Source organism: Centropristis striata, chromosome 11 (genome assembly GCF_030273125.1).
Source record: "Centropristis striata isolate RG_2023a ecotype Rhode Island chromosome 11, C.striata_1.0, whole genome shotgun sequence".
NCBI lineage: Eukaryota > Metazoa > Chordata > Actinopteri > Perciformes > Serranidae > Centropristis > Centropristis striata.
This window is the reverse complement of record NC_081527.1, coordinates 11,849,790-11,869,805: the sequence shown is the minus strand read 5'-3', so window position 1 is coordinate 11,869,805 and position 20,016 is coordinate 11,849,790. Positions and strand designations below refer to the sequence as shown.

At 39.8% G+C, this 20,016-nt stretch overlaps 1 protein-coding gene across 1 annotated transcript; it reads right to left on the bottom strand.

Moving 5' to 3' along the window:
• Nucleotides 1–959: 959 nt before the first annotated feature.
• LOC131979993 (sodium- and chloride-dependent GABA transporter 2-like) lies at nt 960–20,016 on the bottom strand. The gene is made up of 15 exons (XM_059344100.1): nt 19,716–20,016; nt 8,759–8,966; nt 8,326–8,460; nt 8,093–8,233; nt 7,812–7,896; nt 7,577–7,709; nt 7,367–7,501; nt 6,225–6,328; nt 6,010–6,134; nt 5,798–5,910; nt 4,856–4,993; nt 4,645–4,747; nt 4,379–4,479; nt 2,517–2,687; nt 960–1,270 (listed from the first exon to the last, which is right to left on the bottom strand). Exons 2-15 carry the CDS (start codon nt 8,946–8,948, stop codon nt 1,139–1,141), a joined length of 1,806 nt encoding a protein of 601 aa, XP_059200083.1. The 5' UTR covers nt 8,949–8,966; nt 19,716–20,016; the 3' UTR covers nt 960–1,138.

The following is a 20,016-nucleotide window of genomic DNA, read 5'->3' as shown; positions in this document are numbered from 1 at the left end:
CATCTATCGCCCTCTGCTGGACAAATCTGGGAACTGTGCCAAGCTCAGTGTAGCCTACAGATAATTCTCTACAATCAGTGATTAATTTAACCATCCTGTTATGTTGCGGGCCAAATTGACCCATTTCAAAGTTTAAAAATCTAAAAAAAAAAAAAAGTCTAAATAAAAAAATAAAAAATATCATGTAAAAAACGAGTGAAATATCCTCATTGAAGCATGACCTGTGAGAGGTAAAGAACACCATTGCACTAAATATTGATTGAAAAGATTAGTAATGGAGTTAATGATAAAATATAAACAATGTTTATTGGGATTTTTTTTTAAAGTTTCTGACACTATTGGATAATTAAACATGGCCCGGGTCAAATTGACCCATTAACATTAATGCTGTTCCTGAGAAACAAAGATAACAGGAGGGTTAATTCAATTTGTTAAAAAACTTGTCCGTTATCTCCACTTTTAGAAAATTAACACCTTAAATCTCGACAATTGAATTTTCACCAAAAGTGAGCATGAAGTAAATACTTTATTGACTGGCTAAATTAAATCATTTGAGTCTCTCATTCTGCCACACACATATACATACACACTGTAAATATATTAATTGATTCAAACAGATACAGTAATATTAAACTCCTGCAATATTCAGTTAAATTGTAACTTGTGCTTTAAATAAACTGCTAATCACTTCAGGGTTCATTATATTAACTCTACTGGATAAAACAATCTGATATATATATTTTACACCCTTTTCTTTCTATTTTAGAAATTCTTATTATATACAGGTGCATCTCAATAAATTAGAATATCATAGAATTCTTTTTTTATGTCAGTAATTCAATTCAAAAAGTGGAAATAACACATTATATAGATCCATTACACACAGAATGAAACATTTCATGTCTTAATTTATTTGATTTCTTCTAATTATAATGATTATGTCTTACATTTCAATTCAGTGTCTCTAAAAAAATTAATAATACAAAAGACTCATTTTAAAAAGTATGTTTAATATGGAAATGTTGGCCTCTGAAATCTATATGCACTCAATACTTGGTTGGGGCTATTTGACTTTTGACTACTGGAAATTGACTTTTCCATCATATTCTAATGTATTGAGATGCACCTGTAGTTGTAGTCAGATATAATTTGTGTCAGTCATGTTCAAAGCACACAGTTCATGTTCTTTGTAGGAGGGACATGTTTCAGAGTTGCGAGTTTCTTCAGCGGTGCTCTGAAAATCGAATGGAGTGGTCGTCACTTTCAGTCTCTGCGATGAGAAAAGAGCCACATTAACCCAGCAGGACAAGAACACCACACCGAAAGCACAAGTTAATACCCTGAGGTGTGTGGGATGTGTGTGGAAAATTTTTACTTGTACTCAACTATGACAATTGTACTTTTAACTGCATTACATTTCAATGAAAGTTCCCATTACTCCACATAGCTTTGAGCTCAACAGATACATTTTCCATACATGTGTTCGTCAGAGGAGAAGAACCAATCACAGTAAACTACTCTTACGCCTGTCAATCAAGTACAAACTTCTGACTTCATTTATTTTATTTTATTTTTTTCAATTTGAACTTGTTGGTTGGTAATGATGGCTGCAGCAGATAAAGATTTAAATTCCTCACACCACCAGAGCTCCCGTGGCCAAATCTGGAGTCAATATTGGAGATTTTTTTAAAAGAAGACTTTTATTGTTTTAAATGTTTTGTTTATGCACCCAAACTTCATCACTGCCTGCAAAAATTATCTCAGAAAACATATTAAGGTGGTTTAATTTGAGTTGGTCAAACTTTTTATTTTACATATTCTATAAACAAGTCAGTGCCATAATGTTCTGTAAAATCATTGTGACAATACTAGCACATGAGCAGTGGTGGAAGAAGTGTTCAGATCATTCACTTAAGTAAAAGTACTAATATAACACTATGAAATTACTCCACCACAAGTAAAAGTCCTGCATTCAAAACTTATTTAAGTAAAAGTACAAAAGTATCAGCATCAAAATGTACTTAAAGTACTCATTAAGCAGAATGAACCCACTCAGATTGTTATATATTTAAAATATATTTTTGGATTGTTATTTTTAATGCATTTATGTAAGTGCCATTTTTACTGTTTTCAAGAAAAGGATCCTTTTTAACTGCTTAATATACTTTTATGTGGAAAAATTGATAAACGTGTAATCATTTAAAATTGATTGTATTTGTTCATGTTAAATCTCGACTTGAAAAGTAGCTCAAGCTGAATGTAGTGGAGTAAAAAGGGCAATATTTACCTTTAAAATGAAGTTGAGTGGAAGTATAAATTTACATATGTGGAAATACTCAAGTTAAGTACAAGTACCTCAAAATTGTATTTAAGTACAGTACTTGAGACTTGAATAAATGTAACTAGCTGCATTCCACCACTGCACATAAGCCTAAACTTTCTTCATGGAACAGGCCCCAGGAGTATCAATACTTTGACTCAAGTAATGTGGAGAAATGAAGTAATGAATGAAGTACCTGTCTCACTGTTCCTGGAGTTACAGCCATGCTGTAGAGAAACCACAGTGGTGCCATGAGCACTGAAGAGAAAGCGAGTAATAGCCCGAGCGTGTGGCCCCACCAGGGGTACTGGTAGGTGTTGTTGTACCTCAGAGCGGTGAATTTGACCAGAGAGAAGAGCAAGATGCCCTGTGAAGAAAGACACAGAATGACGCTCGACTCTTATACTGACCAAGGCCGGATTAACCATATGGGCAACTTGGCAATGGCCCAGTGGCCCACGCCCTCTAAAGGGCCCAGGGCAGTGTGAGCACAAGCAACATCTGGTTATCTCTCGCTTATATGTTAAACTGTCCATCAGAGCCGTTGTTAAAAAATGAATTTTGAGGTGACAGGGAGATTTCTGTTTAAAATGAGCTGAGGACCAAAATGCTACTTGATTCTAGATTCTTGATTTTTGTTTGTGTCTTGTCTTCCTCTGTGATGGCTCCATCAATTCAATACATTTGTGCTGCTGGGAATAGATGTTGTTAAATAAATATTGGATGCTTTGAAAGTGGTTGCTTACTTATTTTTTTGTGAAAAAATTGAGGACACTTCCTTCCCTATCTTTTTCTATCTTTTTGCACGGTGTCCTTGAGTGCCAAGAAAGGCGCCTTCCAAAAAGGTATTATTATTATTACTATTATTATTATTATTATTTTCTATGTAGTGGGTCAATTTTGCCAGATTACACTGCTGTTGATGTGTTTTGTTTTCATAACATCATATGTGAGTGAGTGGCTTGACAAGAGGACATAGTGGTGCATTTGTAGTTCTATGAGCGTTTGCACATCTGTACATAGAAAAGGCACTTGATGACAGTTAGTTATTGATGTATTGAGTATAGTAACTGTACATTAACACTTATGGTGATTCTGGGGTCCTGATGATGGGGCCCTTGAATATTGTTGCCCAGGGTACAGCAAAGTATTAATCTGGCCCTGATACTGACGGTTCACAAAATTTATTCAAACCCGGGGTAGGATCCAAGCAGCCCGAGTAGGTCGGAAATACGTGGAAAACGTCAAAGCAAAATGGCACCACACACCGTGAGAGGTAAACAGTCATTTTATCTTCGACATTTAGTCTGTTATGTGTCGTTTAATTTAGCATTTGTGTTACTGAAAGTGTAGGATTACTTTGTAGTGGTATTTGCACTCCCACTCTATTAATTAAAGAGTTTGAGTGAGTGTAGTAGGGATGAAAAAGCACAGTATAAGTGTAAACAAATATTAGAGTTTTTCCCATATTTAAACTACATTAGTCTATAAGGTGTAATGCTGCACTTCTTTTTATTATATCCAGGAAATTGATCAGATTTAATTATATTTTTGTCCCTTAAGTATTTGCAGACCACAATTCCACACTATATTCGGACCCAGAGAGGACACAAGTATGTTGTACCAGGTAGCTGATGTACTTCCCCAGAATAATTTTTAAATGCTCAAAAGAGAAACGGAAAAGGAGTTCTGAGTGCAATCGGACGCAGCATTATTTACCGTTGGTTTTTCATTTTACTGTTACACCTTTTATTTCCTTTCACTCCCTTTCAAAATAAAAGCACCTGTTTCACACTGGACGGCACCTTTTCAAAAATAAAAGCATCACAACGTTGTATATACAAACATGAAAAACAAGCTATATATCATAATTACGCCACAAAGAACCTTGCTAAAGGTCATTTATAACTGTGCTAAACAAAACTGAAGCCATTGGACTAGAACTTAGTGATGGATATCAGGAAGAAGTTAAAAGTATGGGCACATTATTCACACCATGGTGACTTTGTTAAGCTTAGAGGATTAGAGAATTAAACACTAATTCACTTTTTTACTTACTGTAAATACACACGGAGTAATGAACATCCAACAGTACTTCATATAGGGCATGGGGCGGTAGCCAATCATGTCTGTAATATCATTGTAGTAGCGATCAGCACCTTGGAAACAGACATTTATGTTATTATTTGGTAATTTATATTAAAATTTAATAATGCTGAAATGCAAAAGGGAAAAAACAAAGTTTAATTTGGATATCAGAAGTAAATACTTGTGACAACAGGTGCAGGTAGCATACTGTATGTGAAACTGTAAATGTAGCTCACCATATATCCATCCTATACAAATGGATTCCAATATTGCAAAAACAATCAATGGGATTCCACTGCAGGCATAGTAGTCAAAAAGCTGAAACACATAAAGTCCCCCCTGTAAACAGAGAGAGAGAGAGAGGGAGGGGGGGTTACAAATATAGACAATGAGGATAAAATGCTCTTTTATAACCACACAGCAACACAGAAACAAAAAGACACTCACTTCAGTGACCATACAGAGACCGATGAGTAAGGACACGGCACAGATGACTAAAAGAAGGAGTTTACGTCGATGACCAGTGAGAAAGAAGGATGGGTACATGTCTGATATGGATGTGACCATGCCTTCCAAATACACAAACTGAGGGGGAAAAAAGAAAAAGTATTTCAACAAGTCGCCCAAACAACACAACCACAGAGGTTGTTGGTTCCTACTCTAATTAGACCCACAGGACTGTTTTCTAAATAAGTGCTCCTACAAGTAGCAGGAGATCAACACATGCTGTACTTAAACATAACGCTCTCTTGATTTAAACAGGTTAAATGGTTGCAGTTTGCTTAAGTTGAGGAAGCAAACTACACAGTTAGGCTCAGTAAAAACACTTGGCATAAAAGTAAAAGCAGGTAAGGAAGTCATCGTAGTTACGTAAGTGATGTTAAATGTGACATAGCGACAGAAGTACAGAAGTAAATTAAAAACAGAAGTAAATCAAAAACGTGAATTTGAATAACAACGTTGATGTTTGCTTTTACTGGGGACACAATCAACACCTGGGATAAAGTCCTCTGTTTGTTTGACTTTGAACGGACTTTGTCATTCTTTGTATTCCATAAACTGGCCACTAGAGTGCGCCACCTTCTAATACACATAATAAATGTAAACACTTTTTATTACTTGCCTCTCAGGGCTTCCAAAATTATTTTACTTTTCTGCCGCTGCATCCAGAGAACTAACATTCACTGCACCGCAATTCACGGTGCATTCAATAGCATCGGAACAGCTATGATGCGTATGAAAAATGAATGGAACTTAGTACAATAAACAAGTTCACAAAACATTAACAGCGTGGGCTTTCTAACACTTTCAAGGTTTCAAAGGTAATGATTTTACTCAGTTCATATCCTATATACAATCGTTTATCACAGTTTGATATTAACACTTTACCTCACTGTCCAGTCCAAGGAATATTATCATAATGAAGAAGAATGCAGCCCAAACCTGGGGTAAAGGCATCAGGGATACAGCCCGAGGGTAGGCAATAAAAGCCAGCCCAGGACCTGCAAAGCAGCACAAAATATGTTCGGTATAATGGTTAATACAGTACTGTACATCAGCTTAGACTGATGACATGTGTCATATTGCATACAGCGTCGTACCTGATGCAGCCACTGTTGAGATGTTGACACCCAGCTCATAAGACATGAAGCCCAGGACAGAGAATACTGCAAATCCAGCGACAATGCTTGTCATACTGTTCAACAGGCACAGCGCAAATGCATCTCTGTAATTGAAAAAGATTCATATTTTGATGATGAGACTTATAAAAAGCAGACATAGTGTAATAGAGGGGACAAATATTTGTCAACCTTACTTGTAGCAGTTGTTGTTGTATTTGTTGTAGCTTCCCAAAGACGCCAAGCAGCCTGTGCAGACAGCATAGGAGAATAATATCTGACTCCCAGCATCCATCCATACCTTTAAACAATGGAATGAGATTCAGTTGCCTTTAGTTTTTATTGTTACTTCCACCAAGGAGGTTATGTTTTCCGTTTGGTTTGTCTTCTGACTGTCAGCACGATTATGGGAAAAACCACTGACCCGATTTTGATGAAACTTGGAGGAGGGGAGTAGCATCAGCCAAGGAAGAACTTTATCAATTTTGGACACACAAAGTAATTTTTCACTTCCATTAACATAGCATGACAGGGCATTTGTGTCGCGAAAAAGTTTCAGAGCAACATTAGTATTAGTTCAGCAACTCATTTTAATGACTAACTCCATTTATAAAATATCTTGTTTGTGTCATCCTTCAGTCTTGTTGAGCAGTACTTACTTAGCAAAGAGACATCACAGTTGACTATAGGAACACCTCTGTGATGAGGATGTTATTTTAGCATAATTCAACACGTCCTCATATCAAAACAACAGAATATGCTGTTTGCCACTGACTCCCAAAACAAAACATATGTTCTATTTAGCTTTTTGGTTAATGTTGTGAAACAGAACTAATTATTTAGTTTTGAGCGATAAAACCTCTTGGTTAGGGGTTAGGAAAAGATAGTTTGGATTCAAATAAGGAGTGTAACTTGTACTTAAGTCAATGTTGAATTATGGTTACACATGGGAAATAAACAGCAGTCTTGTGGGTCAAAATCCTGTGTTTGTTTGGTCCATCCATCCACTCTGACCTCCTTCCTACACAGACTTTATTGCCTTTTATACTACATGGCCTGACATCATATTTACTACGGCCACTAGAGGTTGGAATAAACGTAAATATATTTTGTACGACCTGTACGACCTGTACTCCCGTTGTCTTTTGGTGGAGTTTTTTGCAGAGGAAGGTCTGGCCTTTTCTTTGCCCCTCTTATCTCTGATAAATGAGAGGTCCAAGAGGGTATAGAGCAGGGGTCAGTTTAGAGGTTAAGAAATGGCTTACCATCTAGTTTTTATACACCAGAGAGCCAGTAGTAATGTAGCCGTTGGCATTCATCAGTCACATTTGTGCCTCACCTGAGGATCAGCCAGACGTGTTGGATCAGGAGAGAGGTAAAACCGAATGCCATCTGTGGCTCCTGGCAACGTCACACCTCGGATCAGCAAAGCGATCATCATTACATACGGAAATGTGGCAGTGAAGTAGACAACCTAATAGAAGAAGGAAAGATATAAATACAGGGGTTGGGCGAAGTTGGTCAGTATTGTCAGACAATAGTAGCTTACCTTTCCAGAGGACTTGACTCCTTTCCAGATGCAGAAATAACAAACAATCCAGCTCAGCAGAAGACATCCAGCCAGATCCCATTGGATACTTCCTATTTCTTCAATACCTTCAGACAAACCCAGGATTCTCCTCCTATAAAAAAACACACTGTATGTTTAGGAACATTTTCCTCTTTGAGTCTATAAAATAAATATTTTAAATTCAGTATTAAGCAGAACGTTTTTGAACACATACTGCCAGAATTCTTCAACTGAAGAGGTTGCATTCGGAGAAATGTGGCCATTTGATGAACGATTCAGTCGAGTATCGACACAGTTCTCTGGCAGTGGAAAAGTAAGAATATCAGGTTAGAATGTAATGTTTCATTGATGCATTGTGCCACAGACTTTAGCTACAAAGACAAGTTTTTGTAACTACATGGGATTTCTTGAAGATAAAAGAAAAAATGTTCAGCCTTTAATTCTCAAAATGCAAGCATGTTACATAGTCTTTAAGAGTATATTGCAGATGTGCACCTGTGTTCCAGGTGTTGTTGCAGCTGGCCCAGGGGAGTACAGTGTGGAAGGAGGAGAAGAGGTAGAGGAAGGCCCAAGCCAGGATGACGATGTAATACATCACAGTGTATAGCATAATCAATTGGCCACCGTAGCCTAAGCCTGAGGAGGGAAAAAACATGTTATCATGCAGCAATTCTCATATTGTATATATTTATAAACCACTATTAAATGTTTACTTGAGCTAGGAGTACCTTCAAATAAAGGACAAATTTTCCTCCAACAAGTGACTCCACCCTGACGAGTTAACTGTCCCAGAGATACCTCCAGAAAGAAGATGGGGATTCCACAGGTGAACAGGATCAAAACATAAGGAACCAAGAAAGCTCCTAAAGGGAAATAATTTTGTGAAAAGCAACATAAGCATGACTATAAGGTTTTATCAAAGAACAGGGCAAATTGTAATTTGTACTTGTGTGTGTTCTTCCTTTGCTCTCATTAGGAAAATGTTTACTGAGGTAATAAATCAAAGTGGGGTCATTTTCTCATAGACTTCTATACAATGTGATTTAATAAAGATTTAAGGCACTTCCACATTGACCTCGCTTTTCAGACCCACAGGCTACATCTACTTATTTTATTCAGCTTTTATTCTTTGGTATTCATGTTGTTTATTCATGTTCTTACCTCCTCCATTTTTAAAGCACAGATATGGAAATCTCCAAACATTGCCCAGGCCAATGATTTCTCCGACTACTGCCAAGATGAACTCCCTCTTGTTGGCCCACTCGCCCCTCTTGTTAAACTTTGCTGGATCACAATTTGGATTGTTGTCATCTCGTAGCGGATTCCTCTCTGGGTTACTCGCTGGCTCCATTTGGATCGGTCAACTGAGCTGAAAAGTTTTATTAAACAGCAGTGGTGGAAAGTGTCTGAGGTCATTTACTCAAGGACTGTACTTAAGTAAGAACAATTACAATAATAATAATTTAGATATCAACTTAAAAATCTGAGATTACATGGTGCTTTGATAAATTAAGCAGTGCAGAACAAGGCAATGTAACAACAGAAAGCCATCAGTAAGGTCAGAAGCAAAATAATCTTAAAGTATATCTTTAAAAAGAGGACAAGAACGCAAATGCAGACTTTAATAAAAAGATAAAGTAAAAACTTAACTCCAAAAATAATGTAGCAGTAGGTCACCAGGAAGCAGAAGCACAGACCAATCAGAGGAGACAGCTAGTCACACCTGCTGTTAATCAGTCTCTCCTCCAGCTCCTGAGTCACTTTCTGGAGATCCTTTGTTTGGCACACATGTGCTGTGACTGGTGACTCTGTTCTGTGTGGTAAGGTGGACTTTTGGGGTTTTTAACATTGTTTTAGAATTAGGATAGCATTTTAATTGTTAGGGTAATGTAGGGGTGCATGCACCCTGAGGTATTTGTATTTTAATGATTTTAATTGTGGGTCTGTCATTTGTTTTTAGGACTGAAACACTAACAGTGCTTTGTTTGTTTTTAGGCATAGCACTGACTGCCGTTTATTTTAGTTTAGTATTTTATATTTTAGTCATATTGATTTTATTGTTTTTATTATTTTAGATTTGAGTTGTGTAGTTTTAGGATTTTAACATTCTGTCTTCTTCTGTTCCTAGTATTGTGGCTGGTGGGAACCCCCATTCAACGGTGTGGCTGAAATGCTGGGAGTTCACTTTAGATGGTGATATGGTTTGTGGTTGCACATTGAATTAGCGTGGTGTGTTTATTTGAAGTGTTGGGTTTATATTTATTTTGAATATCTAGTATACTCCCAGTGTCCTAGGCAGTGGATGGTTGGTTTCCCAGTCGTGATATGACTGTCTGTCCTCTTGTCTTTTCTTGACTGTGTTTTATAGAGTTTTAAATATTATAAAATAAATGGCATGTGTTTGACCCACACTGACTGTTGTGGCCTCCTTAATTGAAGCCCCTGTGCATGTTCAATCAATTCATAAAGGTTACATTTGGCGTTGTCGGCAGGGTTGAGAAACAGTCAGTGTGTGGTACATGTCATAGTTTAGTTTTTTTTGGTTTGATAAAATATTAAACGGCAGTCGGTGCAGAAGACTGAAGGGGTCATCAAGGCTGGTTCATCACCCCAAGGCGCAGAAGATGCTGTAATCCCACTTCTTCCTTGGGTTGTAAAGAGTGGTTAAAATGAGTGAAACTGAGGAACAATTAGCAGCCCTGCGTGAGCAGCTCAGAGCCCTTCAAGTTGAAAATGGACTTTTAAAAGAAGTTGCCAGTAACTCATACGCCTCTAGTGCCCCTGCTTCTGCCCCCAGAATTGACAGAACTGTTTATGTCCCACGTGAAAGGAGGTGCCCAAAGTTTTATGGTGATCAAGACCAACCTGATAGCATTGGCTTGGAGGATTGGGTGGAGGAAGTTGAAGCCTGTCTGGAAGGGCGCCAATTCTCTAACAGAGAAAAAGCTATTTTCCTCCTTGATCATCTGGGAGGTGAACCACGGAGTGAGATCAAGCACAGACCACGTAGAGAAAGAGAGGACCCTCAAAAGATCATTGACATTTTACAATTACTGTATGGTGGTAAAAAGCCCTTGGTTGTACTGCAGCAAAGGTTCTATGAACGTAGACAGCAGGAGGGGGAGTCACTGAGACAGTTTTCTCATGCATTAATGTCATTAATGAATGCTGTTCTTGATAACGATCCAGATGCAGTTCCGAACTCAGAGGTGGCCCTGAGAGACCAGTTTGTGGAACGCGTCCGGGATGCAACGTTACGGCACCACCTGCGGGAAGTGGTGAGAGGTAAACCCGGAATGTCACTGATTGAAATCCGAGAAGAAGCTATCAGATGGGGTGAGGATTTTGATAAAGGGAGCAATTTCCATTCCTCCCAGTGCAATGTTACACGAGCTGACATAACTGCCACATCAGTGCAAGAGCCAAAACAGTCTCCAGAGGTTCTGGCCATCGCAGAACTAATAAAGAATCAACAGACTCAAATTTCCTCTTTAACACAACAGTTTCAGTCCCTGCAGTCAATGTTTGAGCAGACCACAGCCAAATTCAGAAAGGAACAAAAGTGCCTACGTTGTAATAAAACAGGTCACATTGCTCGATATTGTCGTCAGCCCATGCCCACGACGTTGAGAACGAATCCTAACCCGAGTGTCCAGACAGTGCAAGTGGAGCACCCAGTGACGGAGCCAACTTTTGTCTCTCACCAGGTAACAGATTTAACTGAGCATGACTCTAACCCAGTCTCTCCAGAACTCTTAAAACAGTTGGTGGGTCCATGCACTGTAGTGCAGCTGACTATGAATGGGATCAATGTCCCTTCATTACTGGACACTGGTTCAAATGTTACCACACTGACAAAGAGTTTTTTCCTGTCACATTTTCATTCAGACCAGCCTAAAATTAACACCTGCAAGTGGCTAAACCTCTCTGCTGCCAATGGGTTTGCCATCCCATATTTGGGGTATGTAGAGGTGGACGTCACTGTCTTAGGTCAAGTGCTTCGTGATTGTGGTGTTCTAATTGTTGAAGACCCACCCAGTTTCACGTCATTACAGAAACAGAAGGAAAAAGTGCCTGGGCTCTTGGGAATGAACATCATAAGTCAACTGTATACTGACCTTTATGAGGAATATGGTTCGGCCATGTTCTCTATCCCTCAGGTTACACAGGCCGCACCTGGTTGGAGAGAAGCACTACAAATGTGTCATGTGATGGAGACTGAGCAGAGTGATGAAGGACTCGGTAAACTACGAGTGCATGCTGAGAATCCTGTCCAGATCCCTGCAGGTACCACAGTGATGATTCCAGCCACAGGTCCAAAAGGTAAACAGTACAACTCACTCACACTCCTTTTGGAACCGGATAACAGTGCAACCCACATTTCTGCAGGCCTACTGGTGTCCACAGCTCTAGCCACAATAAAAGACGGACTGGCCTACGTTCCAGTTACGAACGTGAATAGTGAAGTAGCCTACGTTCAGCCACGAACCCCATTAGGTTTGCTGCATTCAGTCCATGTAGTGGAGGCTAATAGTCCCACAATTGTGTTTAATGAGGAGACTGATGCTCAAGGCAAAGTAACTGTAATGTGCTCCCAAGCCTCTGTTAGCCCTTCTCAGGGTTTAGATCTACAGTCAGTTGATTTGTCTAATTTGAGCCACCAGGAGCAACTGAAAGCAAAAGATTTGCTTGGAAAGTACAGGGATGTATTTTCGACAGGGGATAGTGACCTGGGCTGTACAACACTCATTGAACATAATATTCCACTCACAGATGACATTCCAACTAAACAACGTTACCGTCGTATCCCTCCATCTCAATTTGAAATAGTCAAAGCTCACATTAAACAGCTACTACAGGCCCAAGTCATAAGAGAGAGTTGCAGTCCCTATGCTGCACCCTTGGTTTTAGTTCAGAAAAAGGACGGCTCCCTGAGGATGTGTGTAGACTACAGGCAACTCAATGCAAAGACGAGAAGGGATGCCTATCCATTGCCTAGAATCGAAGAATCATTAGACGCACTGACTGGTGCTAAATGGTTCTCTACACTAGACCTTGCCAGTGGATACAATCAGGTCCCTGTAGCTGAAGCAGATAAGCATAAAACAGCTTTTTGTACACCATTCGGCCTGTTTGAATTCAATCGAATGGCTTTTGGGTTGTGTAATGCACCCAGTACTTTCCAAAGATTAATGGAAAGGATATTTGGAGATCAAAGTTTGCAGTCTCTGCTTCTGTATTTGGATGATGTAGTAGTCTTTTCAACCTCTGTGGAACAACATTTGCAGAGATTGGAGCTGGTGTTACATCGTCTGCGAAAAGAGAACTTAAAGGTCAAGTTGAGCAAGTGTTGCTTCTTCCAAAAACGAGTCAAGTACCTGGGCCATGTGGTGTCTGAGGATGGGGTGGCCACCGATCCAGATAAGGTCGCTGCAGTAGCCCAGTGGAAATGCCCAGAGAATGTCAAAGAGCTAAAATCATTCCTTGGCTTTGCCAGCTATTATCGGCGATTTGTCCCTGGTTTTTCTCAAGTTGCCTCCCCATTAAACTCTTTGGCTGCAAAACTGACTAGTAAAGATAAGAGAGTCAAAAATTCAATCAAACCTCACTGGACCGAGACATGTCACGCAGCCTTCCAGACACTCAAACAGAAACTCATCACAGCCCCAGTGCTAGCTTATGCAGATTTTAATAAACCATTTATCCTGGACGTAGATGCTAGCCATGATGGGTTGGGGGCAGTCCTGTCGCAAGAGTGGGAGGGCAGAGTTCGACCTATTGCTTTCGCCAGCCGCAGTCTGAGAAGAACTGAAAGAAATATGCAAAATTATAGTTCCATGAAATTGGAATTTTTAGCCCTGAAATGGGCTGTTGCAGAAAAATTCAGAGAATACTTGGTGGGCCAAAAATGTACAGTTTACACTGACAACAATCCTCTAAGCCATCTCCAGACAGCCAAATTGGGAGCAGTTGAACAAAGGTGGGCCTCAGAATTGGCAAGCTTCGACTTAGACATCAAATACAAACCAGGAAGAACAAACACAAATGCAGATGCTTTGTCCAGGCAAAATGCAAATCTGGAGCATATACTAACCCTTGCTCCCACATCTGCCCTTTCAGAAGAACTGAGGCGTGCAGCACAAAAGCAGCATGGTGTACTGACTTCTCCAAATTGTGTATCACAGGCTGTAATGGCGTCTTCTGGGGAGAATGCAGCTAACCTGGCGGTGTTGCAGGCAGAAGACCCACTGATCCGGGACTTTCGCTTCTTCTGGGACAGACGGCAACAACCAAATAAGGATGAGAGGAAGAAGGCGTCACCCATGCTCCTGAAGCTCTTGAAGCAATGGGGTCGGGTAATTGAAAAAGATGGTATTCTTTTTCGACAGGTGGAGTCACCAGAAGGGGGACCAGCATGGAATCAGTTACTATTGCCACAAAAACTGCAGGGGGATGTCCTCCTTAGCCTCCATGACAACCATGGACACCAAGGTGTGGAACGGACAACAGATCTCATTAGGAGGAGATGCTACTGGCCAGGTATGAATAAAACAATAGAGGAGTACTGCAGAGCTTGTGAACGCTGTACATTGGCCAAAGATGTTCATACTCCACCACGGAGCTTCATGGGCCACCTGACAGCCTCTAAGCCTAATGACATTCTGGCTATAGATTTTACTGTTCTAGAGCCTGCATCTGATGGGCGAGAAAACATCTTAATCATGACAGACGTGTTTTCAAAATATGTACAGGCCATTCCAACTAGAAACCAAACAGCGGTAGCAGTAGCTGAGGCTTTGGTTAAACACTGGTTCTATGTTTTTGGAGTCCCTCGCCAAATACACTCTGACCAAGGACGATGTTTTGAGGGTAAAGTAGTACAAGAGTTGTGTCGTATTTACAATATCACAAAAACTAGGACGACACCATACAGACCTCAAGGTAATGGCCAATGTGAACGGTTTAACAGAACCCTCCATGACCTGCTCCGGACACTGCCACAGGAAAAGAAAAGGCAGTGGACTGTGCATCTGCCTCAAGTAATATTTGCTTATAATACCACAAAACATCAATCCACAGGATATTCACCACATATGTTAATGTTTGGACAGGAACCACGGCTGCCTATTGATTGTGTGTTAAGTGTTACAGGACAGCCGGAGTCACTGACAGCAGATGAGTGGACCACCGACCATCACAGCAACTTGGCCTGCATTTACCTGGGAGCGAGGCAGCGGCTCCAAGCAGCCGCTGACCGACGAGCCAAACAACACAACAACAAGGTCAAAGCAGATACTTTGCAGCCTGGACAGCTAGTCTACTGCCGGGACCACAGCCACAGAGGACGGCACAAGATACAGGACCACTGGAGCTCTGTGCCGTACAGGATTGTGCGGTGTCCACAAAATGGAGGGCCAGTGTACACAATCAGCCCAGCGGAGGCAGAGGGACCCCTGAAACAAATACATCGGTCGGAGCTACGTCCAGCTGCAGGTAAACTGTTTGATTTATCAATAAATGACCCAGGTCTCCCTGAAGATCTACTCATGGGTAATGATTATGATGACACCTCTCAACCACCATTTGTGGTTGAGTGTTCCTGGAGATCTGTAACTGATGTGGGAGAGCAGGATGGCACACCCCCACCACAGCCAGATGTTGTGGAGAGGCCCGGTGCAGAACAAGAGGGATCACGGCGTCCTCGTAGGACCACAGCCGGACAGCACCGAAACCCCCATCATCTCCCAAGATCAACCACCACCCAAGTGAATCAAATTATTGCCCCTTGGCAAGGATTTCACCGGCCTTGGCTTTGATGCCCATCGACGGGACGTCGATTCAGTTCATGGGGGCAGATTGTAGCAGTAGGTCACCAGGAAGCAGAAGCACAGACCAATCAGAGGAGACAGCTAGTCACACCTGCTGTTAATCAGTCTCTCCTCCAGCTCCTGAGTCACTTTCTGGAGATCCTTTGTTTGGCACACATGTGCTGTGACTGGTGACTCTGTTCTGTGTGGTAAGGTGGACTTTTGGGGTTTTTAACATTGTTTTAGAATTAGGATAGCATTTTAATTGTTAGGGTAATGTAGGGGTGCATGCACCCTGAGGTATTTGTATTTTAATGATTTTAATTGTGGGTCTGTCATTTGTTTTTAGGACTGAAACACTAACAGTGCTTTGTTTGTTTTTAGGCATAGCACTGACTGCCGTTTATTTTAGTTTAGTATTTTATATTTTAGTCATATTGATTTTATTGTTTTTATTATTTTAGATTTGAGTTGTGTAGTTTTAGGATTTTAACATTCTGTCTTCTTCTGTTCCTAGTATTGTGGCTGGTGGGAACCCCCATTCAACGGTGTGGCTGAAATGCTGGGAGTTCACTTTAGATGGTGATATGGTTTGTGGTTGCACATTGAATTAGCGTGGTGTGTTTATTTGAAGTGTTGGGTTTATATTTATTTTGAATATCTAGTATACTCCCAGTGTCCTAGGCAGTGGATGGTTGGTTTCCCAGTCGTGATATGACTGTCTGTCCTCTTGTCTTTTCTTGACTGTGTTTTATAGAGTTTTAAATATTATAAAATAAATGGCATGTGTTTGACCCACACTGACTGTTGTGGCCTCCTTAATTGAAGCCCCTGTGCATGTTCAATCAATTCATAAAGGTTACAATAATAATAAATGTAAATAAAGTTTTAAATGATTTTTTTTTTAAAAACGTTATACAAGGAAGAGAAACCCAAAGAAAATTTCACATAAAAGCAAGTGCGTAGAAATGAGTCTTAAGTAGTGGTGGAACAGTACATTTATTCAAGTACTACTTAAGTACAGTTATGAGGTACTTATATAACTATTTACTTCTACTCCACTAGATTTTGAGGCAAATATTGTACTTTCTACTCCACTCGATTTAGCTGACAGCTTTTGCTACTTTTCAGGTCGAGATTTAACATAAAATATATGATCAATTTAAAGTGATTAGACTTATTTTTTGTTAAATATTATAACAGTAATAAAAGTAGTAACAATGAGACTTCTTCTACTTCTACTCAAGTAAAAAAAAAATGCAGGGATTTTTCCTGCATTAGAGTATTTCTACTTTTTTCTACTTACATACAGTACTGTGCAAAAGTCTTAGGCAGGTGTGACTATACTATTTATGGATGTAAAACTCCTCCCTCGAACGCTCCTCATTCAATCATACCTTAGCAAGAGTTACTAAGAGAAGAAGGTCTGTCAAGCTTTGAGCTCTGAGCAACAGTGAAACAGTTGGCTTAGGTAATTTGTAAATCTGACACCAATTACCCTAAGAGGTTAGCATGAGAAGTCGTTTTTTCCCCTTTTCCAAAACTCAAAAAACAAGTGGAGCGTTGCTGGCTGTGGATTAAACCGTGTTGGAGAGCCCACTCCCAAGATCAAAAGACACACATGTCTGCTCCAAGTTAAGCTGCTAGCGGCAAACATGAACTAACTAACGATTGTCTAGCTGTTAGATGAGATTACTCAAACCAGATTTAACAGCTATGGTTCCTGTCAACTAGTATTCTTACCACTAGCCTGCTAGTGCAGAACTAGTCCAACAAACTGGGCTGTACAGTGCTAATAGCTAGCATCACTGAATCCCACAACAGCCAGCTTTTGGCTAACATTCTATCAAAATTTCACATTAACTACTAATGTAAATGGTCATGTTATGTTTCCAATTAATTAAGTGGTGTGGAACTAGAGTCTAACTTGTTATCTTTCAAAACGTATAGCGTTTTATAGCACCAATGCTATAACCAGAAACAGTTAATGTACAGCCCTGTAATGTATGTATGTATATATATATATATATATATATATATATATATATATATATATATATATATATATATATATATATATATATATATATATATATCAATGTTGAACATAGCATCCCAACAGGACATTATGAACCTGTTTAATTTTAATCTTTGTAGCATTTTATGAATGGGCAGCCTAACTCCTAAAACACTCGCATTGCTGGTCCGCTCCATGACTGCTGACGGTCCTGGAAGCTTGATGGGCATAGCAACAGTAACTAAGGGGGCCGAGGCAAAGAGTGGTCACAGCAAATATTCATTTGATTCAGATTTTTCTTCTGTTCACTCACTTCGCATTTTGTTGATTGATTTTAAAAAAAACTATTAACATTTTTAGTTTTGAAAGCATTATTATTTTACAGCATTTTTTCACACCTGCCTAAAGCACAGTACAGTAAGTGAAAGATCTGCACATTTTCCACCACTGGTTACTCCTTAAACCAAAACAAAAATCACCTCTGGGAGACTCATCAGCCAACATGTTGATCCACTGCCAAATCCTACTCATGTAAGGCCAAGAAGATGAATGATTATTCAGCATTAAGCATTCCCACTGATTGTTTACACAGACTATAGAGAGCAGCGGGTTTACAGTCATTGACTCTGTTATTCAGAGGGGAACCTTCAGGGCCTTCTACGCCTTCAGGGTAGGCCTTAAAAATTCTAAACCAAAAAATATGAGTATTAATATTTTTTTTTTTAAACTATCTAATTTAATTTAATACAATACATTTAATACATTTTCTCTCATCTATGTTTTAAAGCAGTAGTTCTCAACCTTTTTGAGTCGCGACCCCCAATTTAACATGCATGTTAAATTTTCTAAATTTTCTAAATAACATGCATGTTAAATTGGGTTCCCGGCCCCAAGGTTGAGAATAGCTGTTCTAAAGTTAAGTTTACTGTCAAGTTCACATCAGCAATGAAAGGGTTACTGTCCTGAAACATGTTATCCAATCAGAATCGTCCGGTTATCTAGCTCATTAATTCATTAGGACCATAGACTGTATAAAATAGGTTAGGACTTCACGAATCTCGGGGAAGGCCAAGCTATGTGTTTTGGTTTGGAGAGTGATGGGAAAATTGACCAATCACGGTTAGATTTTAAGTGGGCGGGACAAAAACAAAAGATCGTAGGCCTTCCTGAAGTCCGAACAGTGGGCAGAGTAGTGAGAGCGGTTGAGAGACAGTTAAATGGCGGATGACGAGAGCTGCGTTGTGGCTAGCTTGATAGCATCACCTTTTTCAAGGCGGCCTTTCACAGAAAAACTTCAAATAATAAAAAACGGAAGATCCAACTCCAGAACTGGAATTAAAAGAAAAAGTTAAGAAAGTGGAAAGGCATTTCAAGTCCGAAAATTATCAGCGATATCCATGGATGACGGCTGTAAGAAAACAAACAGGCTGTACTGCTGGAGTTGTTTACTTTTTACAAGTGACAAGTCATCCACCTGGGTCAGCGGCGGATTTGTGGAAGTGTGCCCCCCAGACCCCCCTACAGTGGTTCAGTTGGCAAGCATGGTGTGTGTTTTAGATAGATAGTGCGTCTGGACGCGTGTGCCAGACGCACAGAGTTTCAGTTTGCAAGCATGGTGTGTGTTTTAGATAGATAGATAGTGAGTGAGGCGTAAAACAACAATTTGGAATACTTCATGCTGTTTATTTTTTGTGCGTATTATGGAGCCGTTTTGGTCCATGTTTGTAAGTCTTTTTCCCCACATGATTATATTTTCTAAAGTTGCAACAAGCGGGGTCGGAGTGTGTGATTAAAAAGCACCACTGTCTGCTTCCATTACATTACATTACATTACATGTCATTTAGCAGATGCTTTTGTCCAAAGCGACTTACAATAAGTGCATTCAACCTGATGGTACTAGACACAGATCATAGGAATCAGGAAAGTACATAACTTCAAGGCTTCCCGTTCACGCATCGCCTCCTTCAGATGCCGAGACTTGATTTGTTAGTTTTCTAAACATGAAAAATGCAAAAAAGCTGGTCAGACTACTGAAAGCCCAGCTATAGTGCTCACGATTTGCCACTGCTGTTGTTACACTATTGTTAAGTGTAACTCCTATTTGTGAACACCATATAAAATAGTCTGTGTGCTCTTGATAATAATGTTTGCATTATTATTGTTTTGGCATCATTAACACATTAGGTAAACAAAGAATGCAGAGTACATAAGCTCAAAAATTTCCTTCAACAATGATCTGCAGCATATAAGGGTACAGTGGTATAAGGTGTACAGGAGTTAATCAATACTTACATGGAGAACTGATGATCGGAGCATCCAGTATTGGACTCTTCCCGTTCTTAAAGTTCCTTTTAGTGAATGAAGGTTTGCACTTGCACCGTGTCTGGTTGATTTCTGCAGAGTGCATTTGAACAATGGGAAAGGAGTGGCCTCTGGTCACTCATCCGTAGCCCAGTGAATAGTATCCACTGGGCAAACCAACAAATCATATGATACATGTAAGCAAAATGAAAAATTTCCAGTACACCACCACATATCACAGATATGCTCATCACATACACCCCTGCAAGAACACTTCAGTCAACAGGCAGTG